At 42.1% G+C, this 23133-nt stretch overlaps 1 protein-coding gene across 2 annotated transcripts in view; it reads right to left on the bottom strand.

Annotated features, from left to right (window-relative positions):
- Positions 1-23133, bottom strand: part of LOC110575264 (nuclear autoantigenic sperm protein) — a 43728-nt gene that overhangs the window by 6101 nt on the left and 14494 nt on the right. The window contains exons 2-6 of one of the 2 annotated variants that reach the window (XM_044914496.1): positions 11811-11861; positions 8977-9087; positions 6736-6816; positions 5094-5203; positions 3386-4399 (exon numbers count right to left, since the gene is read on the bottom strand). In XM_044914496.1, coding sequence (XP_044770431.1) covers positions 3386-4399; positions 5094-5203; positions 6736-6816; positions 8977-9087; positions 11811-11861 — 1367 coding nt within the window. The remainder of the gene's footprint in view (positions 1-3385; positions 4400-5093; positions 5204-6735; positions 6817-8976; positions 9088-11810; positions 11862-23133) is intronic. The other variant, XM_021684264.1, reaches the window with a different exon arrangement.

Genomic DNA, 23133 nt, shown 5'->3' with positions numbered 1-23133 from the left:
TCAAATTTTTAAAATAAAATTCTTATGATAATCTGAGAAAAATACTTGTTTCCCTTGAGAAATCTGTACTACCTTCATGGAATGGTGAAAAGAAAGTTAGGTTAATGAGAAAGCCATTACTTTAAAACAACACTTTCCAACCTGGTAACCTATACCCAGGTATTAATGGGAATGCCCTGATGTCCTCAGTGAAGTGATCTGTTAAAATGGAATCTTCTTTGTAGCATGCCTATTACCATCCTTTGGAAAAATGGATACACAGCTTTATACCATTTCTCTGATTTGTAGCCTGTTCAAAAGTTAAAGGCACAGAACAGCGCAAAGAAGAAAAATTCCTCTTAGAGACAAAGTAAAGACAATCTGCTGATTCTCTGGTTATTCTAGCCCTTCCAGAGGATTAAGTCAGGTAAACACTACAGATTGGCCAGTACAGTATGGCCAAGCTCTGTGCCCACAATTTAAAAACTCTGTTCACTTACCAATCATATCTAGCATAACACTTATAAAACAACAGACCAATTATCTTTATTAGGGATATGGACAGCCCGAGAGGTGGTAAGAAATGGGATTTTAAGAGAAAACCTCTGGGGTGCCTGGCTGGCTCAGTCAGTAGAGAATGTGACTCTTGTTCTGAGGGTTATGGGTTTGAGCCCCACATTGGGTATAGAGATTACTTAAAAATAAAATTACAAAAAAAAAAATTTGAGAGAGAAAACCACTTATAAGATTTTTGCAGGCTAGTGCTGCCACATAAAGTGGAACAGAGCACAGAGAATAAAAGTTTAGGCCTTAGGGGCGCCTGGGTGGCTCAGTCGTTAAGCGGCTGCCTTCGGCTCAAGTCATGGTCTCAGGGTCCTGGGATCAAGCCCCTCATCAGGCTCCCTGCTCTGCGGGAAGCCTGCTTCTCCCTCTCCCACTCCCCCTGCTTGTGTTCCCTCTCTCGCTGTGTCTCTGTCAAATAAATAAATAAAATCTATTAAAAAAATTTTTTTTTCTTTATTTATTTGACAGAGAGATAGCGAGAGTAGGAATATAAGCAGGGGGAGTGGGAGAGGGAGAAGTAGGCTTCCTACCGAGCAGGGAGCCCAATGTAGGACTCGATCCCAGGACCCTGGGATCATGACCTGAGCCGAAGGCAGACGCTTAACGACTGAGCCACCCAGGCTCCCCTAAATAAAATCTTTAAAAAAAAAAAAAAAAAAAATAAGTTTAGGCCTTGGAGCCAGAAGGTTTGGGTACCTCAGCCCTCCCCATATTGGCTGTGTGACCAGGGCAAATTACTTAAGCTCTTTCTGCCATTTCTTCATTTGTAAAATATGGAAAACTGTACCTTCTTTATGAGTAGCACCGTACCCAGGGCACATACTAAAAAAAAATGCAACTGATGACTCCTAGGCTTTTATAAGTACTTTAAAAAGAGTGACCAGAGGGGCGCCTGGGTGGCACAGTCATTTAAGAATCTGACTCTTGGGGCGCCTGGGTGGCTCAGTTGGTTAAGCGACTGCCTTCGGCTCAGGTCATGATCCTGGAGTCCCTGGATCGAGTCCCACATCGGGCTCCCCGCTCAGCAAGGAGCCTGCTTCTCCCTCTGACCCTCCCCCCTCTCATGTACTCTCTCATTCTCGCTCTCTCAAATAAATAAATAAATCTTTAAAAAAAAAAAAAAAAAACAGTGACCAAAAAGTTTCTGATAAGAGGTCGGTTCAGGGAGGAGATAAAAAGTCACCTTCCTCACTGTGAGGTAGGCTTGGGAAGAACATACATTCATGTCAGATCTAGGGTCTGATTCTAGTTCTATGACTTAGTGTTTGACCCTAAACAAGTAACAGAACCCCTAAGCCTCAATTTCCTCATGGCTCTAAGTGGAGTAATACTACCTACTACATAGTATTATTTTAGAATCAAAAATAATGTATGTGGGGGCGCCTGGGTGGCTCAGTTGTTAAGCGTCTGCCTTCGGCTCAGGTCCTAGGATCGAGCCTGCATCTGACTCCATGATCCGCCGGGAGCCTGCTTCTCCCTCTCCCACTCCCCCTGCTTATGTTCCCTCTGTCAAATAAATTAAAAAAAAAAAAAAAAGTATGTGGGAGAGCTGTAACAATGTTGCTTTATGATCCAACTGAATAGTTTTTGAACTGGAGAAATAGGACCTCTCTACTGTAGCTTATTATTCAAAGTCCAACTTAAAAGAGCCAGCAGAACTTCTGACTAACTTTGCACTATCATTAATTTTAAGACATGGTAGTTTTTTAAAAACTGAAGAATTCAGTCCTGGCTTTTTCCATAAAGAACTCCTAAAACCCAACAAGCAGCCCAATAGTGCTACCATTTAGCCAATTCACTTCTAGTTACCATGCCTACGCTGGCTGGAGTACAAGGACCTGCACATAGGTAGAATGTAGTTTACCAGAATGAGCTGCAAATACTGATAGTGGGTCTTTGAAAATCTAAAACTAAACAGAACTCTTAGTCTGTCAATTATACAAAGTGATAACTATTAACTAAAATATACCTGTGGTTATTAATACCAACATTAGATGAGCCTTACAGACAGTAGAATCCTCAAATGATAGTACAACTCAAGTCAGACGTGCCAATTATGTAATTGCTAATTAGAGGCTTATACATCTTGATGGAATTGAATCAAAATTAGACCAATAATACTACGCAAAGCATCCACACTTTATAACGTTCTAAGTAACAAAACCTTCAGTTTAGCAGCCAAAGCAAGCATGAAATGAGGGGGAAAGCAGCAAGAGGGCTAATGGTTAAGTTTTTTGTTATCTTTTGGAGGGGGCTAATTTAAAACTAATGTAAATAAGCCTCTAAACACTTCCTGAAGACTAAAAGTAAGAGGGTCATCAGAATTCTTTCACTGTGATTAACTGCCTTCATTTAAATGGCATGCCTGCTTAAGTGTACCAATTCACTGGATTCTACTGCTCTAATCCTGCTTCCTAAAGCAGAGAATAGGAACCATGTGAACAGTAAATTAAATAATCCAGAGGCATGCAAGTGAACATCCATTCAGCATTCTCTGCCAGCCTAGCCCACTATTTCCCTACCTACCCCACCAGCCCCCATCCACCTCTATTGGCTAGTATGGTACAAGTTACTGATAGCTAGCCAAGTCTCAGAAATCACAGAGAAGGCCTATTTTGCAGTTAGTAAAAGCGTTAGTTTATAAGCCAGCTGAAGACTTGCTTTTGATTTAACTTGCTCAACTTATCACAATCTTCTTAAACTATCCCCATTTTCATTTAGCCCTTTCCTAATCCAAAGGCAGACGGAAAATCCTGAATGGAAGGCTGACTTTTACCCATGATTAGTGAGTCAAATCCAGAAATGTACTCCACCCACTGCAGCTCTTGCATATCCCGGTTACCTTCACCCTCTTTCATCTGTTCTTCTCTCTCTTGTGTTTCTTCATTAGCAGCTATCTTAACTTTGTCTTCAGGGGACTTCTCAGTACCCCCCTGGGCTACCTTGGTCTCAACCCCATCTCCAGCTGCCTCAGACTCTTCTATGGGCAGTTTAGTCTCCTCCTGGCTAGGAACCAACTCTGCCCTGACTTTCTCCTCTAGTCCTGAGCCATCTTTTGTTTCTGTCAGTCCTTCTGCATTAGTCTGTTGTTCAACAGGAGTCTGACCTCCTGCAGCTGACAGTCCATTGACTGTACCATCCTTAGGGAGAACTGTGGCTTCCTGCCCAGGCTTCTCAGAGACTTCTGACCCAGCTTCTGCAGCTGAGGCCTCTGCAGCCTCTATTGTCACCTCTGGTGACTCTTCAGCAGGAGGCACTTCTTGCCCTACCAGCTGCTCAAGAACAGCCTTTCCTGGCTCATTTTCAGAGGCAGCTACCTGCTCCTTTGGCTCATGCCCACCCATATCCACTGGCTTGACTGTTGAATCTATAGGCTCTGCTTCTGCCTCCACTGCAGTACTCTGCTTTTCGAGAGTTGTAACAGGCTGCTCTCCTGAAGCTTCTTTTGGCTGCTCCTCTATGCTCACAATTACTTCTCCCTGCTTCTCCTGACCTCCTTTTTCTCTGCATTCTTCTTGGACATCAGTTCCACAAACTGATTTTCCTTCCCCAGCATGTGGTACTTCCTGTTCTGGCTTCCCAGAAGTGACCTTGGCTTCATTCAGTCCTTCTGGTGCTGCTATTTCTTTTGCCTCAGTGGTTTCAGTTAACTGATCTGGAGTGGATTCAACTTTTTCCTGTAGTTCCTCTGCAGGCTCACTTATATCCATGTCTTCTCTTCCACCCTTCTCCATTTCAGTCTCCTGCTCTTTATCAATTTCAGGCTTTACCAGAGACTGGTCTTCTGGTTTTTTTGCTTCTTCTTTTTCTCCCATGGCGTCATAAACCTGTTCTCTCAACTCTTCCCTTGCTTCCTCTACATGGTTAAAGAACATGAAGCATAAACATGTCTTCGAATTTAGTGATCAAGGCATAAATGGAAACTAAAAATACATTCCCTTTAAAACCTCAAACAGCCTGGCTTAAATTTTAGCAGTTGGCCTAAAAATTATCTGTCCCTTTGAGAAAAAGCAAAGGGAAAAGTCCCAGATAGCAGAGCAACTTATTGCAAAGGAAACCCAAGCTCCTTAAGTGAGATATTGTTTTACTTGAGCATTCTGATTATGTTAAGAGATGCCAAGCTTTATGCTCTCCTCTAAACATTATAAACCTCCATCTAATATGTAAAACTCTAGTAGCTAAACTCCACTTAGAATTTAACATTTAATTTTCTTAGACACAAAAAATGTAAAAAGACTCCAAAAGCACTGCTATTAAAATAACTGAGCTGCACAGACTTAAAATTTGCATTAAAAAATATTTAAGTTTGTTAGGTATTTAAAATAACAATTTAAATAACCACATTTATTGGGGAAATTAAGTTTTCCTTTTATAAAAGCCTGCTCTCAGTTTCAGTAATTGGCTATCTCCACTGTAGTCTCCACCAGATGCATGTATCACCCCAGACAACTTAGGAGAGACCATCCAGGATAGGGAGAGCCCTAGTCCCATCACTTGTACACAAGAAATATACGTCGCATCTCCTGAATGTCACAGGCAACTCCACATACCATCTATGTTATCATTATTTTCTACCAGAGATTCGTCTTCTGTTTTTTCTCCTTCCTCCTCTTCCACATGCACACCTTCCAGGGCATTTCCCAACACACCATTCTCCATTCTAGGAGAACAAAAGGAGAAAACACTAAAGGTATGATGGCTAGAACCTAACAGTTTTTCTAAGACCGAAAAGCAATCAAGTGCAGAGATTATAAACTTTAAGTATTCATGGAAGAAAAGCAGTGATCAAAACTAATATAAATTAAGGCAGTAAGAGCACTGAAAGAAAAAAGCATACCCTTCATCCCACCACCTAAAAAGCACTAATGATTCTTGTCAAAAGGATAAGATCAATATATATTCGCTTTACAATAGGGCGATAATATTTCCCAAGCTTCGCATCCACCCATATTTCTTTAGTTGGCTTTAAAGCATTCTGGAAAGACTTTCATGACAAATCAGGATGATCTACAAAATTAGAAAACTTACCAGAACTGAGTGTAAATGAGCAACAAAACATTTGCTAGTTCGTGTACCCTCAAAATATTTTGTTCTCGTTAATAAACTCCAGTGGAAAATACACAACAACGTTCCAATAGTTAGTTAAGACTACTGGTTTTGGGGCACCTGAGTGGCTCAATCATTAAACATCTGCCTTCAGCTCAGGTGGTGATCCTAGGGTCCTGGGATCAAGCCCTACATTGGGCTCCCTAATCAGCAGGGAGCCTGCTTCTCCCTCTCCCACTCCCCCTCTGCTTGTGTTCCCTCTCTCACGGTGTCTGTCAAAAAAACCAAAATCTTTAAAAAAAAAAATTAAAAAAAAAAGACCACTGGTTTTATTTACTAGACATTTTCATATGCTACTATTTACAAACCGTCCTTCATTAAGTCCTTGTTAAGGATGACTGTTTTGTGCCGAGAGTGCTTTTAAAAGTTCTCTCTCTTATATTGGACTTTATGGTCCAAAAATAAATTATGACCATTCACTAACAGAAAAGAACTCTTCTCCTAAAGACCCCAAAAGATGGGGCGCCTGGGTGGCTCAGTCGTTGAGTCTGCCTTCGGCTCAGGTCATGATCCCAGGGTCCTGGGATCGAGCCCCGCATCGGGCTCCCTGCTCAGCGGGAAGCCTGCTTCTCCCTCTCCCACTCTCCCTGCTTGTGTTCCCGCTCTCACTGTGTCTCTCTCTCTCAAATAAATAAATAAAATCTTAAAAAAAAAAAAAAAAAGACCTCAAAAGTTAAAAAAGCATAAGTTTAATCTACATCAAGTGCCTTCCAAACCTTCCATCAATATTTCATGTTCCTTCTAAAACCCCCCTTCTTAGTAAAAGCAGACTCACCCAGCTCATATGAATCGCAAAGCTAGTAAATAATCTTGGAAAGCAAAGAAACTTATTAAAGTTTTAAATAGACCATTAATGTGATACAAAACACCCTACTTAAAAACAAGTCAGACTGTTGATTTCGGCTCAGGTTATGATCTCAGGGTTGTGAGATGGAGCCCCACATCAGGCTCCAAGCTCAACAGGGAATTTCTGCCGAAGGATTCTCCCCCTCTCCCTCCACCACCCCCCGCCTCCGCTCCATCTCTCTCAAATAAATAAACCTTTAAAGAAACAAAACAAAAACCCCTGCGGCTTGAAAGACGTACCTTGCCAACTCCAGAAGTGATTTCCCATAGTAAAAGAAGGCTTCTCCACACTCATTAGCAGTCTCTCCATACTTCTTACCTCTACAAAGAGAACAAACATCTAATAAGACCTGAATTAACATTTAATCAAAAATACTTATTTCTAGTTCTCTGAATTATAAAATGATATTTCTTCAGTGACACATCCTTCTAGGAAACCAATACTCCCCTCTCTTCTTGCTTTCAAGTCAAGTTCAAAGGGACTTTAAAAAACAATGTATGGGGCACCTGGGTGACTCAGTTAAGGGTCTGACCCTTGATCTCAGCTCAGGTCTTGATCTCAGGGCCGTGAGTTCAAAACCCCACATTGCGGGGTGCCTGGGTGGCTGAGTCGTCTGACTTCGGCTCACGTCATCTCAGGGTCCTGGGATTGAGCCCTATATCAGGTTCTGTGCTCAGCGGGGAATCTGCTTTTCCTCTCCCTCTGCCCCTCCTCCCGCTCCTGCTCCCTCTCTCTCTCTCAAATAAATAAAATCTGTAAAAACAAACAAGGGGGGGTTCACCTGTGTGGCTCAATCGCTAATGATCCCAGGGTCCTGGGATCGAGCCCCGCATCGGGATCCCTGCTCAGCGGGAAGCCTGCTTCTCCCTCTCCCTCTGCTGCTCCCCCTGCTTGTGGTGTTCCTGCTCTATCTCTCTCTGTCAAATAAATAAAATCTTTAAAAAAAAAAAAACAAGGAGCGCCTGGGTGGCTCCAGTTAAGTGTCTGCCTTCAGCTCAGGTCATGATCCCAGAGTCCCAGGATCGAGCCCCGCACCACATCGGGCTCTCTGCTCAGCAGGGAGCCTGCTTCTCCCTCTCCCTCTGCCTGCTGCTCTGCCTACTTGTGTGCCCTGTGAAATAAATAAATAAAATCTCTTAAAAACAAACAAACATAGCCCCATGTTGGGCTCCAAGCTGGGCATGAAGCCTACTTTAAAAAAAAAAAAAAAAAAGCATGTGGGTGCGTGCACCCGCGCACACACACACAATATATGAAGTTAATATATTACCTGGTCTTTCTCTCTCTATATATATATATGTTCCAAGTGATAACAATTTGCTGCAGTTATAGTATATAATCTCAGAGCCAAACTACATTAATAGTATTTCTCCTGCTATGACATGAATGTCAGTACAGGCCAGAACAGTTAAAGGACCTTTGGCAGGGACCTAAAGGATGAATGAGGTATATGGAAAGACATCATGTTATTAGATGTAAGAACTTATTCTCTGGAGTCAGACTGCCTGTGTTCGAATCCTACCACTAAACCTTAACTAGCTGTATAAACTTTATACTCAGTGCCTTAGGTTTCTCATCTATAAAATAGAAATGTTAAGAACTGTTCAAAGATCTAAGAATTGAATTAATAATGCCCGTGAAAGTATTTAAAACAATGCTTAGAAATACAAACAGCACTATACCTAAGTTTTAGCTATTAATATCTAGACAGGAAAGAGGGAAAGAGAAACAAATCACAAGTGTGATAAATGGAAAGGAGGAGGTACTTTACATAGAGTAAGGAGACTAGTTTTCATGAAGGAAAGGACTGGAAGAAGTCATGCAAAGTCAGGCCAGCTAATGGCCTTTACCGCCTAGTAAGAATAACTAGAGAAACTAAGCACAAAGTATTATGAGGGTCATGTTAAGTATAATCTACTAGATTAGAATAATGCATCTCAAATTTTCCCCCTAAATATCCTTAAATGCAGGACAGTGAAAATACTGATCTCTAGATACCTGGTAAGAAAATAAGCTAAGAAGTATGTTTCTGGTTATTCTTAAAAACTTAGATTTTAGGGGCGCCTGGGTGGCTCAGTCGTTAAGCGGCTGCCTTCGGCTCAGGTCATGATCCCGGGGTCCTGGGATCCAGCCCCACCATCGGGCTCCCTGCTCCGCAGGAAATCTGCTTCTCCCTCTCCCACTCCCCCTGCTTGTGTTCCCTCTCTCGCTGTGTCTCTGTCAAATTAAAAAAAAAAAAAAAAAAGTCCCAGAACAAAGTAGGATGAGTTGGTCACCCTAATTACTGGTGACTGAAAAACAAACTACCTCACTCAGGGAAAGAAAAAAGTGAGAATACACGGTGATATGCAAGTCTTATCGTTAGTTACAGGAATAAACTTGCACATGAAAAGCATCCAATTTTTTAAAACTCCACCCCCACCCAAAAGACAACCTTTTAACAAACAATATAGCACATCATAGCAAAACACAGTACTTACAAAAGACTAGCTGCTTCCTGGAATGCATTGACAGCTGCTGGAATATCCCCCATCACCAGATGTTTCTGTCCTAAACCCAACAGTTTCTTAGCTTCATTATCCACATCCAGACTGCAAGAAAAGTGGTATTTTTCAAATGTCAAATACTTTTTAAAATCAACATTTTTTAAATACCTGTTACATTTATAAACCATTGTATTTTAACTTCTTTAAACCTTTGACCACTCCAGCAAGGTTTAGCTAACTCACATTTATCACTATAAAAGCAAAAGAAATCATAAAGCAACATTCAAGAGCTTTACTGGATTTTCTTTAAAAGGTTTATCTACTCACAAAGCCTATATTGTATGTTACTACAAATATTTGCTAATTAAGCAACAAAAAAAAATCATGAAAGAACCATATATTCATACAGCAAGTTATACTACCTCTAAGAAAAATAAATCAAGAAACATATAGGTGGGGGCGCCTGGGTGGCTCAGTCGTTAAGTGTCTGCCTTCAGCTCAGGTCATGATCCCAGGATCCTGGGATCAAGCCCTGCATCGGGCTCCCTGCTCCACGGGAAGCCTGCCTCTCCCTCTCCCCCAACTTGTGTTCCCTCTCTCACCGTGTCTCTCTCTGTCAAATAAATAAATAAAATCTTAAAATACAAAACAAAACATGAACAAAGAAAAGAAACATTTAGGTAGACAGGGCAAGACAGTGATCTCAATATGTGGAATTGACATAAATAAACGCAAATAGATAAAATGGAACAGAGTACAAAAACAGATCCACACATACAACCACTTGAAATTTTGACAAAGGTACCGAGACAATTCAATGGGGAAAGAATAATCTTTTCAACAAATGGTGCTGGAATAATTGGATATCCACGTGCAAAAAAGTAAACCTCAACCTTATTATCACACCACATACAAAAATTAACTTCAAGTGGATTATAGACTTTATTATTTATTTATTTATTTATTTATTTATCAGAGAGAAAGAGAGAGCACAAGCAGGGAAGCAGTGGGGGCCCAAGGCAGAGAGAGAAGCAGGCTCCCCACTGAGAAGAGAGCCCGATGCGGGGCTCGATCCCAGGACCCTGGGATTGTGACCTAAGCCAAAGACAGATGCTTAACTGACTGAGCCACCCAGGTATCCCTGGATTATAGACTGAAAACCATAAAACTGGGGCACCTAGCTGGCTCAGTCTATAGAGCATGAGACTCTTAATCTCAGGATTGTTGCGTTTAAGACCCACATTGGCTGTAGAGATAACTTTTTTTTTTTTTTTTGTAGAGCTAACTTTTAAAAATATATATATAGGGGCGCCTGGGTGGCTCAGTTAAGTGTCCAGCTACTCTTGGTTTCAACTCAGGTCATCATTTCATGGGTTGTGGGATCCAGCCCCAAGACAGGCTCCATGCTCAGTGGGGAGTCGGCTTGAAGATTCTTTCCCTCTGCCCCTCCCCACCACTGGTATGCTCGTACTCTCTCTCCCAAATAAATAAATCTTCGTGTGTGTGTGTGTGTGTGTGTGTGTGAATAGCATATATATGTATATATGCATTTACAAAAAATAGTCAATAAAAACCTGCAGATATTCTGCAGAAGAAGGAATAAACAGAATTTAGAATAGTGATTGTCAAGCTAAGTGAACTTAGGAATTATCAGGAAGTTTTTTTAAAAAACACACAAGCCTGAATTCTACCTCAAGCTTAACAAATAAAATCTCTAGGGATGCAACCCATAAATCTACCTTTTGGATAAGCATCCTAGTTAATTATTATGCGTACCTCAGGTTCAGAACCATAGTCATATCAAGAGGGGAAGTTATGTGGAAGTAGATGTGGGCCCAATATAAAATTTAAAACTTTTAAACTAGAATAACATAAAATTGAAAATGGCAACCTTACAAAATAGAGATCTAAATCAGTAGAAGTATTCAAAGAAAGAACAGGTTAGCATTTGCCAGGCATGTAACGAATAAGGAGCAGAACTTTTAATTCTAATATTTTAATCAAATGTGAAAAACCTGGAGACATCATTGTCAGGACTCCATACTTTAAATTACAGACAAGTACCTCAATATTCAGTCTTTATTTTTCCCAAGATTTCCCCCCCCCCCAAGATTTTATTTATTTGACAGAGAGAGACACAGCGAGAGGGAACACAAGCAGGGGGAGTGGGAGAGGGAGCAGCAGGCTTCCCATGGAGCAGGGAGCCTGACCCGGGGCTCCTGACCTGAGCCGAAAGCAGACGTTTAACGACTGAGCCACCCAGGCGCCCCCTCAATATTCAGTCTTAACTGTTATCTATCAAAAATAATACTGCCCTGGGCGCCTGGGTGGCTCAGTTGGTTAAGCGACTGCCTTCGGCTCAGGTCATGATACTGGAGTCCCGGGATTGAGTCCCGCATCGGGCTCCCTGCTTGGCAGGGAGTCTGCTTCTCCCTCTGACCCTCCTCCCTCTCCTGCTCTCTGTCTCTCATTCTCTCTCTCTCAAATAAATAAATAAAATCTTTAAAAAAAAAAAAAAAATAATAATAATAATAATAATACTGCCCTTTGGGGCGCCTAAGTGGCTCAGTCAGTTAAGTCTGCCTTCGGCTCAAGTCACAATTCCAGGGTTCTGGGATTGAGCCCTACATCAGGCTCCCTGCTCAGCAGGGAGTGTGCTTCTCCCTCCCATCTGCCCCCCACTCCCCTGCTTGTGCTTCCTCTCTCTATCAAATAAATAAAGCAAATCTTTAACTAACTAAATAAATAAATAAAATACTGCCTTTAAATTATATAGTTCTTAGTTTATGTTCCAGATATAAATCTAACTACTCTGTAAATAATCTTACCTGTCCACTTTATCTGCAGAGGTGGAAGGAGCAGGAGCATCTTCTTCAATCCTGTAATGAAAAATTAAGGGAAAAGTAATTAAAAGGAAGGCCATTTTAAGCCTGGAAATTAAATAAAGAAAAATATAAAGCCATAATAGAGCTACCATTTATTAAATGCCCGGTAAGATATAAAGATCTTAAAAGTAATATAATATATACTATTGGAACCTGTATATATATATATATGTGTGTGTGTGTGTGTGTGTGTGTGTGTATATATATATGTATACATATATAATCAAATTTAATCTTTAATCATTCAAGTATCTGTTATAAATGCCTATTTGCGGGGCGCCTGGGTGGCTCAGTTGGTTGGGCGACTGCCTTCGGCTCGGGTCATGATCCCGGAGTCCCGGGATCGAGTCCCGCATCGGGCTCCCTGCTCGCCAGGGGGTCTGCTTCCCCCTCTGCCCTCTTCCCTCTCGTGCTCTCTGTCTCTCATTCTCTCTCTCTCAAATAAATAAATAAAATCTTTAAATAAATAAATAAATAAATAAATAAATAAATAAATGCCTATTTGCTAGGTATGAGATATACTACAGTGAACAAAACAGTCACATCCTAGCTTTGAGTTTATGATCAGGTGGAAAACAGCAAAGTATCTGTTATAATACAGCATATGCATTCCTGAAAAACCTCACATTCTATTAAACTCACTAAAAATAAAGTTTATGTTCTTTAAAAAAAGAAAAAAAAGCAAAGTGTCCAAGAGCATTCAGTTTTCTTGAAAAGGATTTTGTTTTTTTTAAGATTTTATTTATTTATTTGAGAGAGAGAGAGAGAGAGATCACAAGTAGGCAGACAGGCAGGCAGAGGGAGAGGGAGAAGCAGGCTCCCCGCTGAGCAGGGAGCCCGATGCGGGGCTCAATCCCAGGACCCTGGGATCATGACCTGAGCTGAAGGCAGATGCTAAACCAAATGAGCCACCCAGGCGCCCCACTTTTGAAAAGTTTTAATAAACATCTTTAAAACATTTCATGGGCGCCTGGGTGGCTCAGTCGGTTGGGCATCTGCCTTTGGCTCGGGTCATTGTACCGGGGTCCTGGGATCTAGCCCCACATCCGGCTTCCTGCTTGGCAAGGGGCCTGCTTCTCCCTCTCCCCCTGCTCCCCCTGCTTGTGCTCTCTGACAAGTGAATAAATAAAATCTTGAAAAAAAATTTCAGGGGCGCCTGGGTGGCTCAGTCATTAAGTGTCTGCCTTCGGCTCAGGTCATGATCCCAGGGTCCTGGGATCGAGCCCCGCATCAGGCCCCCTGCTCGGCGGGAAGCCTGCTTCTCCCTCTCCACTCCCCCTGATTGTGTTCCCTCTCTCACTATGTCTCTGTCAAATAAATAAATAAAATATTAAAAAAAAAAATCTTAAAAAAAAATTTCATAGTTGTGTTTACTGAAGAGATTTAGAGGGCGCCTGGGTGGCTCAGTCGGTTGAGCAACTGCCTTCGGCTCAGGTCATGATCCTGGAGTCCCAGGATCGAGTCCCACGTCGGGCTCCCTGCTCGGCAGGGAGTCTGCTTCTCCCTCTGACCCTCCCCCCTCTCATGCTCTCTCTCTCTCATTCTCTCTCTCAAATAAATAAGTAAAATCTTAAAAAATAATAATATATTAAAGATTTAGAAATAATGACCAACTCTGTAGCAATGAGTACCCCACCCTTAGGCACCCAGACTATACTCCTAAAAATCCATTTCCCACTAAAAGTAACCAAGACTCCATTGAAAAATAATAGATTCTAAGCTTGGGCAGGTCAACTACAAAGGTGAGTTTGGCTTTCGTGCCAGAAAGCAACGAAGCTATATCTAATATGACTTAGAGTCATGTATACTTACAGTCATGCAAAAACGAATTGTAAAGCAAATATGGGGACTCCAGGGAAAATCAGAACACTTCTTTATATCATTTTTGCAACTTTTCTATAAATTTAACATGTTTCTTAATTTTTTTTTTAAAGATTTTATTTATTTTTTTGACAGAGAGACACAGGGAGAGAGGGAACACAAGCAGGGGGAGTGGGAGAAGGAGAAGCAGGCTGATGCGCGGCTCGATCCCAGGACCCTGAGACCACGACCTGAGCCAAAGGCAGACGCCTAACGACTGAGCCACCCAGGCGCCCCCCCCCCTTTTTTTTTTAAGATTTTATTTATTTATCTGACAGAGAGAGACACAGTGAGAGAGGGAACACAAGCAGGGGGAGAGGGAGAGGGAGAAGCAGGCTCCCCGCTGAGCAGGGAGCCCGACGCGGGGGCTCGATCCCAGGACTCCAGGATCGTGACCTGAGCTGAAGGCAGACGCCTAACAACTGAGCCACCCAGGCGCCCCAACATGTTTCATAATAATGTACAAAAACATTAGGGGCACCTGGGTGGCTCAGTCGTTTGAGCATCCCCACCTCTTGATTTTGGCTAGGGTCATGATCTCATGGTCATGGGATCGCCCTGCATCAGGCTCCAAGCTCATCAGGGAGTCTGTTTGGGATTCTGTCTCCCTCTGCCTCTCCCTCTGCCTCTCCCCCCAGTCACACCCTCTCTAAAATAAATCTTCCGTAAAAATTTTTTTAAATTGGTAAATAAAGTGAGAAAAATTTACAATACACTTGTATTTGCAATTTCTTTACAATACGGTTGTACTTTAGATAGGTTTAAAGACATGGTTGATTTAAGTTACTATATGGGAATGCTATAGATTGACCCCGTGCACTTAGTATTCATTTAAATCCTTGGCATTTTGGGGGGCTCTCTGCTTGGGGCTCTCTGCTTGGCAGGGAGTCTGCTTCTCCCTCTGCCTCCTACTTGTGTTCTCTTTCTCTCTCAAATGAATAAATAAAATCTTTAACAAATATAAATAAATAAAACAGGGCGCGCCTGGATGGTTCAGTCGTTAAGCGTCTGCCTTCAGCTCAGGTCATGATCCCAGGGTCCTGGGATGGAGCCCTACATCGGGCTCCCTGCTCTGCGGGAATCCTGCTTCTCCCTCTCCCACTCCCCCTGCTTGTGTTCCCTCTCTCGCTGTGTCTCTCTGTCAAATAAAGAAAATCTAAAAAAAAAAAAAAAAAATGAATGAATGAATGAATAAATAAATAAAAACAGGGCGCCTGGGTGGCTCAGTTAAGCATCTGCTTTCGGCTTGGATCATGATCTCAGGGTCTGGGGATCGAGCCGCACGTGGGGCTCTCTGCTCAGCAAGGAGTCTGCTTTTCCCTCCGCCTCCCACTTGTGCTCTCACTCTCTAATGAGTAAATAAAACCTTAAAAAAAAAAAATCCTTGTCATTTTTACCTGCCCTTTCATCACTTTTCACATATATCCCAAAGGTAATACCCAGAAAAGGACATATATCATTTGTAAATGTGCCCCCAAAGCACACCAGATCTCAAATGCGATTTGAGAATGCTGTTAATTGGTGAAATAGAGAGGGGCGCCTGGGTGGCCCAGTTGGTTAAGTGTCAGACTCTTGATTTCAGCTCAGGTCTTGATCTCAGGGTTTTGAGTTCAAGCCCTGCGTTGGGCTCCACACTGAGCACAGAGCCTACTTAAAAAACAAAACTGGTAAAATGGAGCAAAGTACAGTGGGGAAAGAGGCAACCTTACTACAGGTACTTTACTACCAAGTACTACTCAGAATTGGAATACATACTGCAAGAAAGAAGTAGGAGAACAGAAGCTATAGAAGATAAAAGGGATCTCCTATGGGGACAATTACTGAAAACTCTCCACAAGGTTAAAAACAACACAAATAGAATGGAGTCTATTAGTTTTCTACAACTGGGCTTTCTTCTTGTTTAGCTGTAACAAATTTATGAAGAGATAACACATGCAATATATACAAAAACAAATGATCAATGAAAAAACAGCTTATTCAATAAATATTAAATCTAATAGACATTTTAATTTTAGTACCTACTGTGTGCACTGGAGACAGACAGTCTCCAACCAAACAGTTAAAAAAGCAGAGGGGACAGGGGGCATCTGTCTGGCTCAGTCGGTAGAGCAAGGGACTCTTGATCTCGGGGGTTGTGAGTTCAAGCCCCACCTTGGGTGTAGAGATCACTAAAAAAAACAAATAAACTTAAAAAAAAAAAGCAGAGGGGACAGCTTGTTTAGAAACACAGAGAAAGGCAGAAGCGATTAAATGACACATGAGGATTAACTATACTGGAGTCTCAGTCCCAGAACATGCTTTAAAGACAAAAATATATATTTTTTAAAGTTGTCAGTTACGGGGCGCCTGGGTGGCTCAGTCGTTGAGCGTCTGCCTTCAGCTCAGGTCATGATCCCAGGGTTCTGGGATCAAGCCCCGCATCGGGCTCCCTGCTCCATGGGGAGCCTTCTCCCTCTCCCTCTGCTTGTGTTCCCTCTCTCGTTGTGTCTGTCAAATAAATAAAATCTTAAAAAAAAAAGTTGTCAGTTACTTTCAGCAGAATCCAAAATCTTTGCTTCGAACTCCTAATCCTTTTGTGAATATTATACTGGTCAACAAGTTTGATGAAAAACCCTGAAGAATGGGGAAAAAACTGGGTTGAAAATAAGCAGAGACTCCATAGCTAGAGCCACAGGGATGAAGCACAGTTTAAAAGGCAGTACACTTCAGGGGCGCCTGGGTGGCCCAGTCATTAAGCGTCCATCTGCCTTCAGCTCAGGTCGTGGTCCCAGGGTCCTGGGATCGAGTCCCGCATCGGGCTCCCTGCTCAGCGGGAAGCCTGTTTCTCCCTCCCTCCCTCCCCCACTCCCCCTGCTTGTGTTCTCTCTCGCTGTCTCTGTCAAATAAATAAATAAATAAAAATCCTTAAAATAAAAAAATAAAAAAATAAAAGGCAGTACTTCTAGCTGCAGGTAAAGCACATAATCTGCCCAGAAACCTGGAATGATGGCCTTTGATCCTTATCTACAAACACTTTCTGTAATAGCCTGTTCGTTCAAATAGCTTCACTAAGGGGTTATTTTGGCCAGATTCTAACACAAGCTTCTCAAATTACCTGTGGTTAAAGGACCAGATTTTTTATTTCCAGTGTACAACAGATTTTTTTTTTTAAACAATCACTCCTTGCTGTTTTTATTTTTTTTTTTAGTAATCCCTACACCCAATATGGGGCTCAAACTCACAACCCCAAGATCAAGAGTCACATGCTCCACCAACTGAGCCAGTCAGGTACCCCATCAGGTGAATTTTTATTAAATAATGCTTACTCCAAATTTTTATACTTATCTCTTTGTAGACCAGTAACAAACAGTTCACAAACCACTATTAGTCTACGGACCACCAATACTAGTCTACAGACCACACAATGTGGTAGTAACATAAATGTCCAAATAGAATATAAGCACTAAAAATGCTGTATATACACGCTACAAATATTGAGGCACTCCAGTGGCAACAAAAATACAATGTTTTATACCCCACACAGATGAGGGGTGAGGTGCAGTACTATGTAACTTTCACTATTAGCCATGAGGGAAGTTAACAGTTACCAGATTCACCCTCCCACCTCAAACAACTAAAAAAAATGGCCAAGAACATAAAACATCAGTTTTCAAACACTGAACAGCTAGTAGCACAGGACATTGATCTAAGAGAAGGGAAACAAATGAGGTAAGTCCCATAACTGTCCCCAACTTACTGCTTAGAGAATTTTGTCCATAGCACAGAGGAAACTCAAAAGAAGTCTGTCTCATAAAATTGAGACAAGAGTCTGGGGTTTGGAGAGGCCTAGGTGGCTAGAATTTACAGAACAGAATGGAGAAGAGATAGCAAGCTCCAGATATCTGCAGAAGGTTCCCTTCAGTCTTTGACTAACTACTGATCAGCTTCTACATGAGAAAACTACTGAGGCCTATGTAAGAGTTACTAGAAAAGCAAAGATGAAACAATCTTCAGAGATCACAAAGGGTCTAAAATAACTCACGTTCCCAATAGTCAGGGTAGAAATACCTGTACCACACGGCAAGTACCGTTTAGTGACAGAGTTAAGTTCCAGGCCTGCCTAACAAAACTTAAAGGCAATCCTCAAAAGGACTGAACTATTTCCAAGTAACTGCATCCCAACATCAAAATATATTCAATTTTTGCACTCAGCAATAAACCACACAATGTCTGATAAGTTATGTAAGTGAAAAAATTATCAGGCAAACAAAGAAGCAGGAAATTAAAATCCATAGTGAAAAAAAGGTCATCAATAGAAACAGACCCAGAAAGGACACAGATGATAAAATTAGACAAGGACATTAAGGCAATTATTTTAAATGTAGTCCACACGTTCAAGAATGTAAAGGAAAGCACGAGCATGAGAAAAATAAAAGGTATTTAAAAAAAAAGTAAAGACTCAAATCACACTTCCGAAGACAAAAATACACTTGATAGGATCAATCAGACTCAGAAAAAAATTACTAGAAAAAAAAAATTTTTTTTTTGACAGGGACACAGCAAGAGAGGGAACACAAGCAGGGGGAGTGGGAGAGGGAGAAGCAGGCTTCCCGCAGAGCAGGGAGCCCGATGTGGGGCTAACCTGAGCCTAAGGCAGACGCTTAGCGACTGAGCCACCCAGGCGCCCGAAAATTACTAGAAATTTAGTGGCGGTTCCATGGTGTAATGGTTAGCACTCTGGACTCTGAAAATTACTAGAAATTTAAAGACAGCAGTGGAAACTCCAAAATGAAAACACAAAGACTTAAAAAATAAATAACTAAATAAATAAATAGAACTTCGGAGTGCCTGGGTGGCTCTGTCAGTAAAGTGACCGACAAATCTCTCTTGATTTCAGCTCAAGTCATGATCCCAGGGTCGTAAGACTGAGCCCCATGGTGGGCTCCACACTCATTGTGGAGTCTGCTTGAGGTTCCCCCTCTCCCACTGCCCTTCCCCTCTTCTCTTTCTAAAGATACTTTTTTTTTTTTTTAGATTTTATTTATTTGACAGAGAGAGACACAGCAAGAGAGGGAACACAAGCAGAGGGAGTGGGAGAGGGAGAAGCAGGCTCCCCGCGGAGCAGGGAGCCCGACGCGGGACTCGATTCCAGGACCCTGGGACCACGACCTGAGCCGAAGGCAGACGCTCAACCGACTGAGCCACCCAGGCAATAAATACTTTTTTAAAAATAGAACTGCGTGAGTCTGAAACACTAAGCAGACTAACATACATGTGGACTGGGGTCCCTGAAGGGATAGAGGTGGGAAAGGAAATATTTAAAGGGCTGGAGGAAAGTATTTAAAGAAATGATGGCAGGGGCGCCTGGGTGGCTCAGTCGTTAATCGTCTGCCTTCGGCTCAGGTCATGATTCCAGAGTCCTGGGACAAGCCCCATATTGGGCTCCCTGCTCAGTGGGGAGCCTGTTTCTCCCTCTGCCTGCCACTCCCCTTGCTTGTGCTCTCTCTGTGAAATAAATAAATAAAATCTTAAAAAAAAAAAAAAAAACAAAGAGGGCGCCTGGGTGGCTCAGTCGTTAAGCGTCTGCCTTCGGCTCAGGTCATGATCCCAGGGTCCTGGGATCAAGTCCCACATCGGGCTCCCTCCTCGAGGGGAAGCCTGCTTCTCCCTCTCCCGCTGCTGGTGTTCCTGCTCTCGCTATCTCGGTCTCTGTCAAATAAATAAATAAAATCTTTAAAAAACAAAAAACAAAGAAATGATGACAGAGGCACCAGGGTGGCTCAGCTGGTTAAGCGTCTGGGCTCAAGTTGTGGTCCCGAAGGCCCTGGGGTCTGGCCCCATATTGGGCTCCCTGCTCAGTGGGGAGTCCGCTTCTCCCTCTCCCTCTGCCCCTCCCCGTGCTCATGCCCTCCCTCTCTCTCAAATAAATAAAATCTTAAAAAAAAAAATGAGGGGTGCCTGGGTGGGTCAGTCTGTCAGTGTGTTAAGTGTCTGCCTTCGGCTCAGGTCATGATCCCAGCGTCCTGGGATTGAGCCCTGCATCGGGCTCCCTGCTCAGTGCAGTCTGCTTCTCCTCCTCTCTCTGCCTGCCCGTGCTCTCTCTAATAAATAAAATCTTAAAAAAAAAAAAAAAATGAAATGATGGCAAAAATAAAACACCATAAAAATAATAATAAATTTTAAAAACGAACGATGGCAGAAACCTTGCTGATTTTGCTAAAGTATAAATCCACAGATCCAAAAATCAACAAACCCAAAGCAAAAGAATCATGAAGAAAAATACACCAAAGTATTTGTCAATTTGCTGAAAACCAGTGATAGATAAAAAACCACAGGGGCACCTGACTAGCTCAGTCAGTAGAACATCTGACTTGATCTCAGGGTGGTGAGTTCAAGCCCCATGTTGGGCATGAAGCCTACTTAAAAAAAAAAAAAAAAAAGATATAAAATCGGCAAAGGAAAAAGATACTTTTATAATCATAGTAACAAATATAAGAACGATAGCCAACTTCTTGTTATAAACAATGCAAGCCAGAAGATAGTAAAGCAGTATTTTTAAAATACTGAAAGAAATTATCAACCTATTCTATAGCTAATGAAGTTAATCTTTCAAATATAAGAAATAAATCTTCTTTCCTATAAAAGAGAGGATTCACCACCAATAGGCAATTATGAGAAAAAAAGGAAATCTAGGCAGAGAGAGATGCCCAGGTGGCTCAGTCAGTTAAATGTCTGCCTTAGGCTCAGGTCATGACCCCAGGGACCTGGGATGGAGTCCTATATCAGACTCCCTGCTGCTTGTGCTGACAAATTCTTGAAAAAAAAAAGGAATTCTAGGCACAAAGAAAGTAATACCAGGTAGAATTTGGATCTACTTAAAAGCATTGACAATGGTAAATGAGGGCAAATGTAAAACATTCTTTTATTTTTTTAATCTGGTTTTTTGAACTTTAATGAACATTGGTTCATTTCTAGTTTTTGGCAATTATGACAGCTGATGTGAACATTGCTGTGTACATATTCTGGTGGACAGCTGCACATTTCTTTTTAGTACAAACTGAAAAGTGAATCAAGTTATAGGTGTTTTAGGGGTGCCTGGGTGGCTCAGTCGTTAAGCGTCTGCCTTTGGCTCAGGTCGTGATCCCAGGGTCCTGGGATCGAGCCCCGCATCAGGCTCCCTGCTCAGCAGGGAGTCTGCTTCTCCCTCCCCCACGCCCCCTGCTTGTGTTCCCTCTCTTGCTGTCTCTCTCAATGTCAAATAAATAAAATCTTAAAAAAAAAAAAAGTTATAGGTGTTTTAAAGATTTTAGAAGCAAAAACAAGCATTCCCAAAGTTATTAACATAAATATTTTAGCAATAAAATCACATATGGAAACATTTCTAAATAACTGGTTTTTAAAAAGCTTTATCCAGGGCGCCTGGGTGGCTCAGTTGGTTAAGCAACTGCCTTCGGCTCAGGTCATGATCCTGGAGTCCCTGGATTGAGTCCCGCATCGGGCTCCCTGCTCGGCAGGGAGTCTGCTTCTCCCTCTGACCCTCCCCCTTCTCATGTGCTCTCTCTCATTCTCTCTCTCTCAAATAAATAAATAAAATCTTTTAAAAAATAAAAAATAAAAAGCTTTATCCATTGGGGCGCCTGCGTGGCTCAGTTGGTTAAGCAGCTGCCTTCGGCTCAGGTCATGATCCTGGAGTCCCAGGATCGAGTCCCGCATCGGGCTCCCTGCTCGGCAGGGAGTCTGCTTCTCCCTCTGACCCTCCCCCACCTCATGTGCTCTCTCTCCCTCTCTCTCTCTCTCAAATAAATAAAAAATTTTAAAAAAAAAAAAAAAAAAAAGCTTTCTCCATAGCATGTTTCTTTTGAAAAGCAGTTACTTAAAATACCCACTTTATCTTAGGGCACCTGGCTGGCTCAGCTGGTAGAACATGTAACTCCTGATCTCCAGGTGATGAGTTCAAGCCCCATGCTGGGCACAGAGCTTACTTTAAAAAAAAAAACTGGGGCATCTGCCTTCAGCTCAGGTCATGATCCCAGGGTCCTGGTATCGAGCCCCACATCGGGCTCCCTGTATGGCGGGGAGCCTGCTTCTCCCTCTCCTACTCCCCCTGCTTGTGCTCTCTCGCTCTGTCAAATAAATAAATAAAATCTTAAAAAAAAAAAAAAAACAACTTTATCTTGAACAGATTGCTTATTTTCAGACATCTGCTAGTGGGTTTACTACTGACAACCATTGTTTTTAACCTCCTAATGTGTTTAACAAAGAGCTAGGAGTACAAGCTATAAATATAAGTGTCAATTCTGCTATTCTCTTGCTATTTGTTTATCCTTGCATTATCACCTTCAATTCACCATTTCTAAGCAGGAATCTTTTAAACATTGTCCATTTTGTTTGTTTGTTTTTTTAAAGATTTTATTTATTTATTTGACAGAGAGAGACACAGTGAGAGAGGGAACACCAGGCGCCCCTTGTTTTTTTTTTAAGATTTTATTTATTTATTTGACAGAGAGGGGCTGCTCCTGGGTGGCTCAGATGGTTAGGCGTCTGCCTTCGGCTCAGGTCATGATCCCAGGGTCCTGGGATTGAGTCCCGCATCGGGCTCCCTGCTAGGTGGGGAGCCTGCTTCTCCCTCTGCCTCTCTCTCTCTCTCATGAATAAATAAAAAAATAAAAAATAAAAAAACATTATTTATTTGACAGAGAGAGAGAGAGACAGCGAGCCTGATGTGGGACTCGATCCGAAGGCAGACACTTAACGACTGAGCCACTCAGGCGCCCACATTGTCCATTTTGTAAGAGCTAGCTGAAACTGGAGAAAAAGTCTTACCTAAGCTTACTGTGGCTATCATTTAGCAGTATATACAAATATTGGATCACTATGTTGCACACCTGAAACTACTGTCAATTTTATCTCATTTTTAAAAATCCCGGGGTACCTGGGTGGCTCAGTCGTTAAGCGTCTGCCCTCGACTCAGGTCATGATTCCAGAGTCCTGGGATCAAGTTCTGCATTGGGCTCTCTGCTAGGTGGGAAGCCTGCTTCTCCCTCTCCTACTCCCCCTGCTTGTGTTCCCTCTCTCGCTGTCTCATAAATAAATAAAAAGAAAGAGAGAGAGAGAAAGAGAAAGAAAAGAAAGAAAGAAAGAAAGAAGGAAGGAAGGAAGAAAAGTAAAGGAAAAGAAAGAAAAGAAAGATCCTAATGTTTAGGGGCGCCTGGGTGGCTGAGTCAGTTAAGCATCTGCCCTGGGCTCAGGTCATAATCCCAGAAGTCCTGGGATAGAGCCCTGCATCAGGCTCCCTGCTCATCGGAAAGCCCGCTTCTCCCTCTCCCTCTGCCTGCCACTCCCCCTGCTGTGTGCTCTGTCAAAGAAATAAATAAAATCTTTAAAAAAAAATTAAAATTAAAATAAATCATAATGTTTAAAAATAAAT

Source organism: Neomonachus schauinslandi, chromosome 4, assembly GCF_002201575.2.
Source record: "Neomonachus schauinslandi chromosome 4, ASM220157v2, whole genome shotgun sequence".
Classification (NCBI taxonomy): domain Eukaryota; kingdom Metazoa; phylum Chordata; class Mammalia; order Carnivora; family Phocidae; genus Neomonachus; species Neomonachus schauinslandi.
Note: the sequence above shows the minus strand (reverse complement) of the source record. Positions and strands in the feature narration are given on the sequence as shown.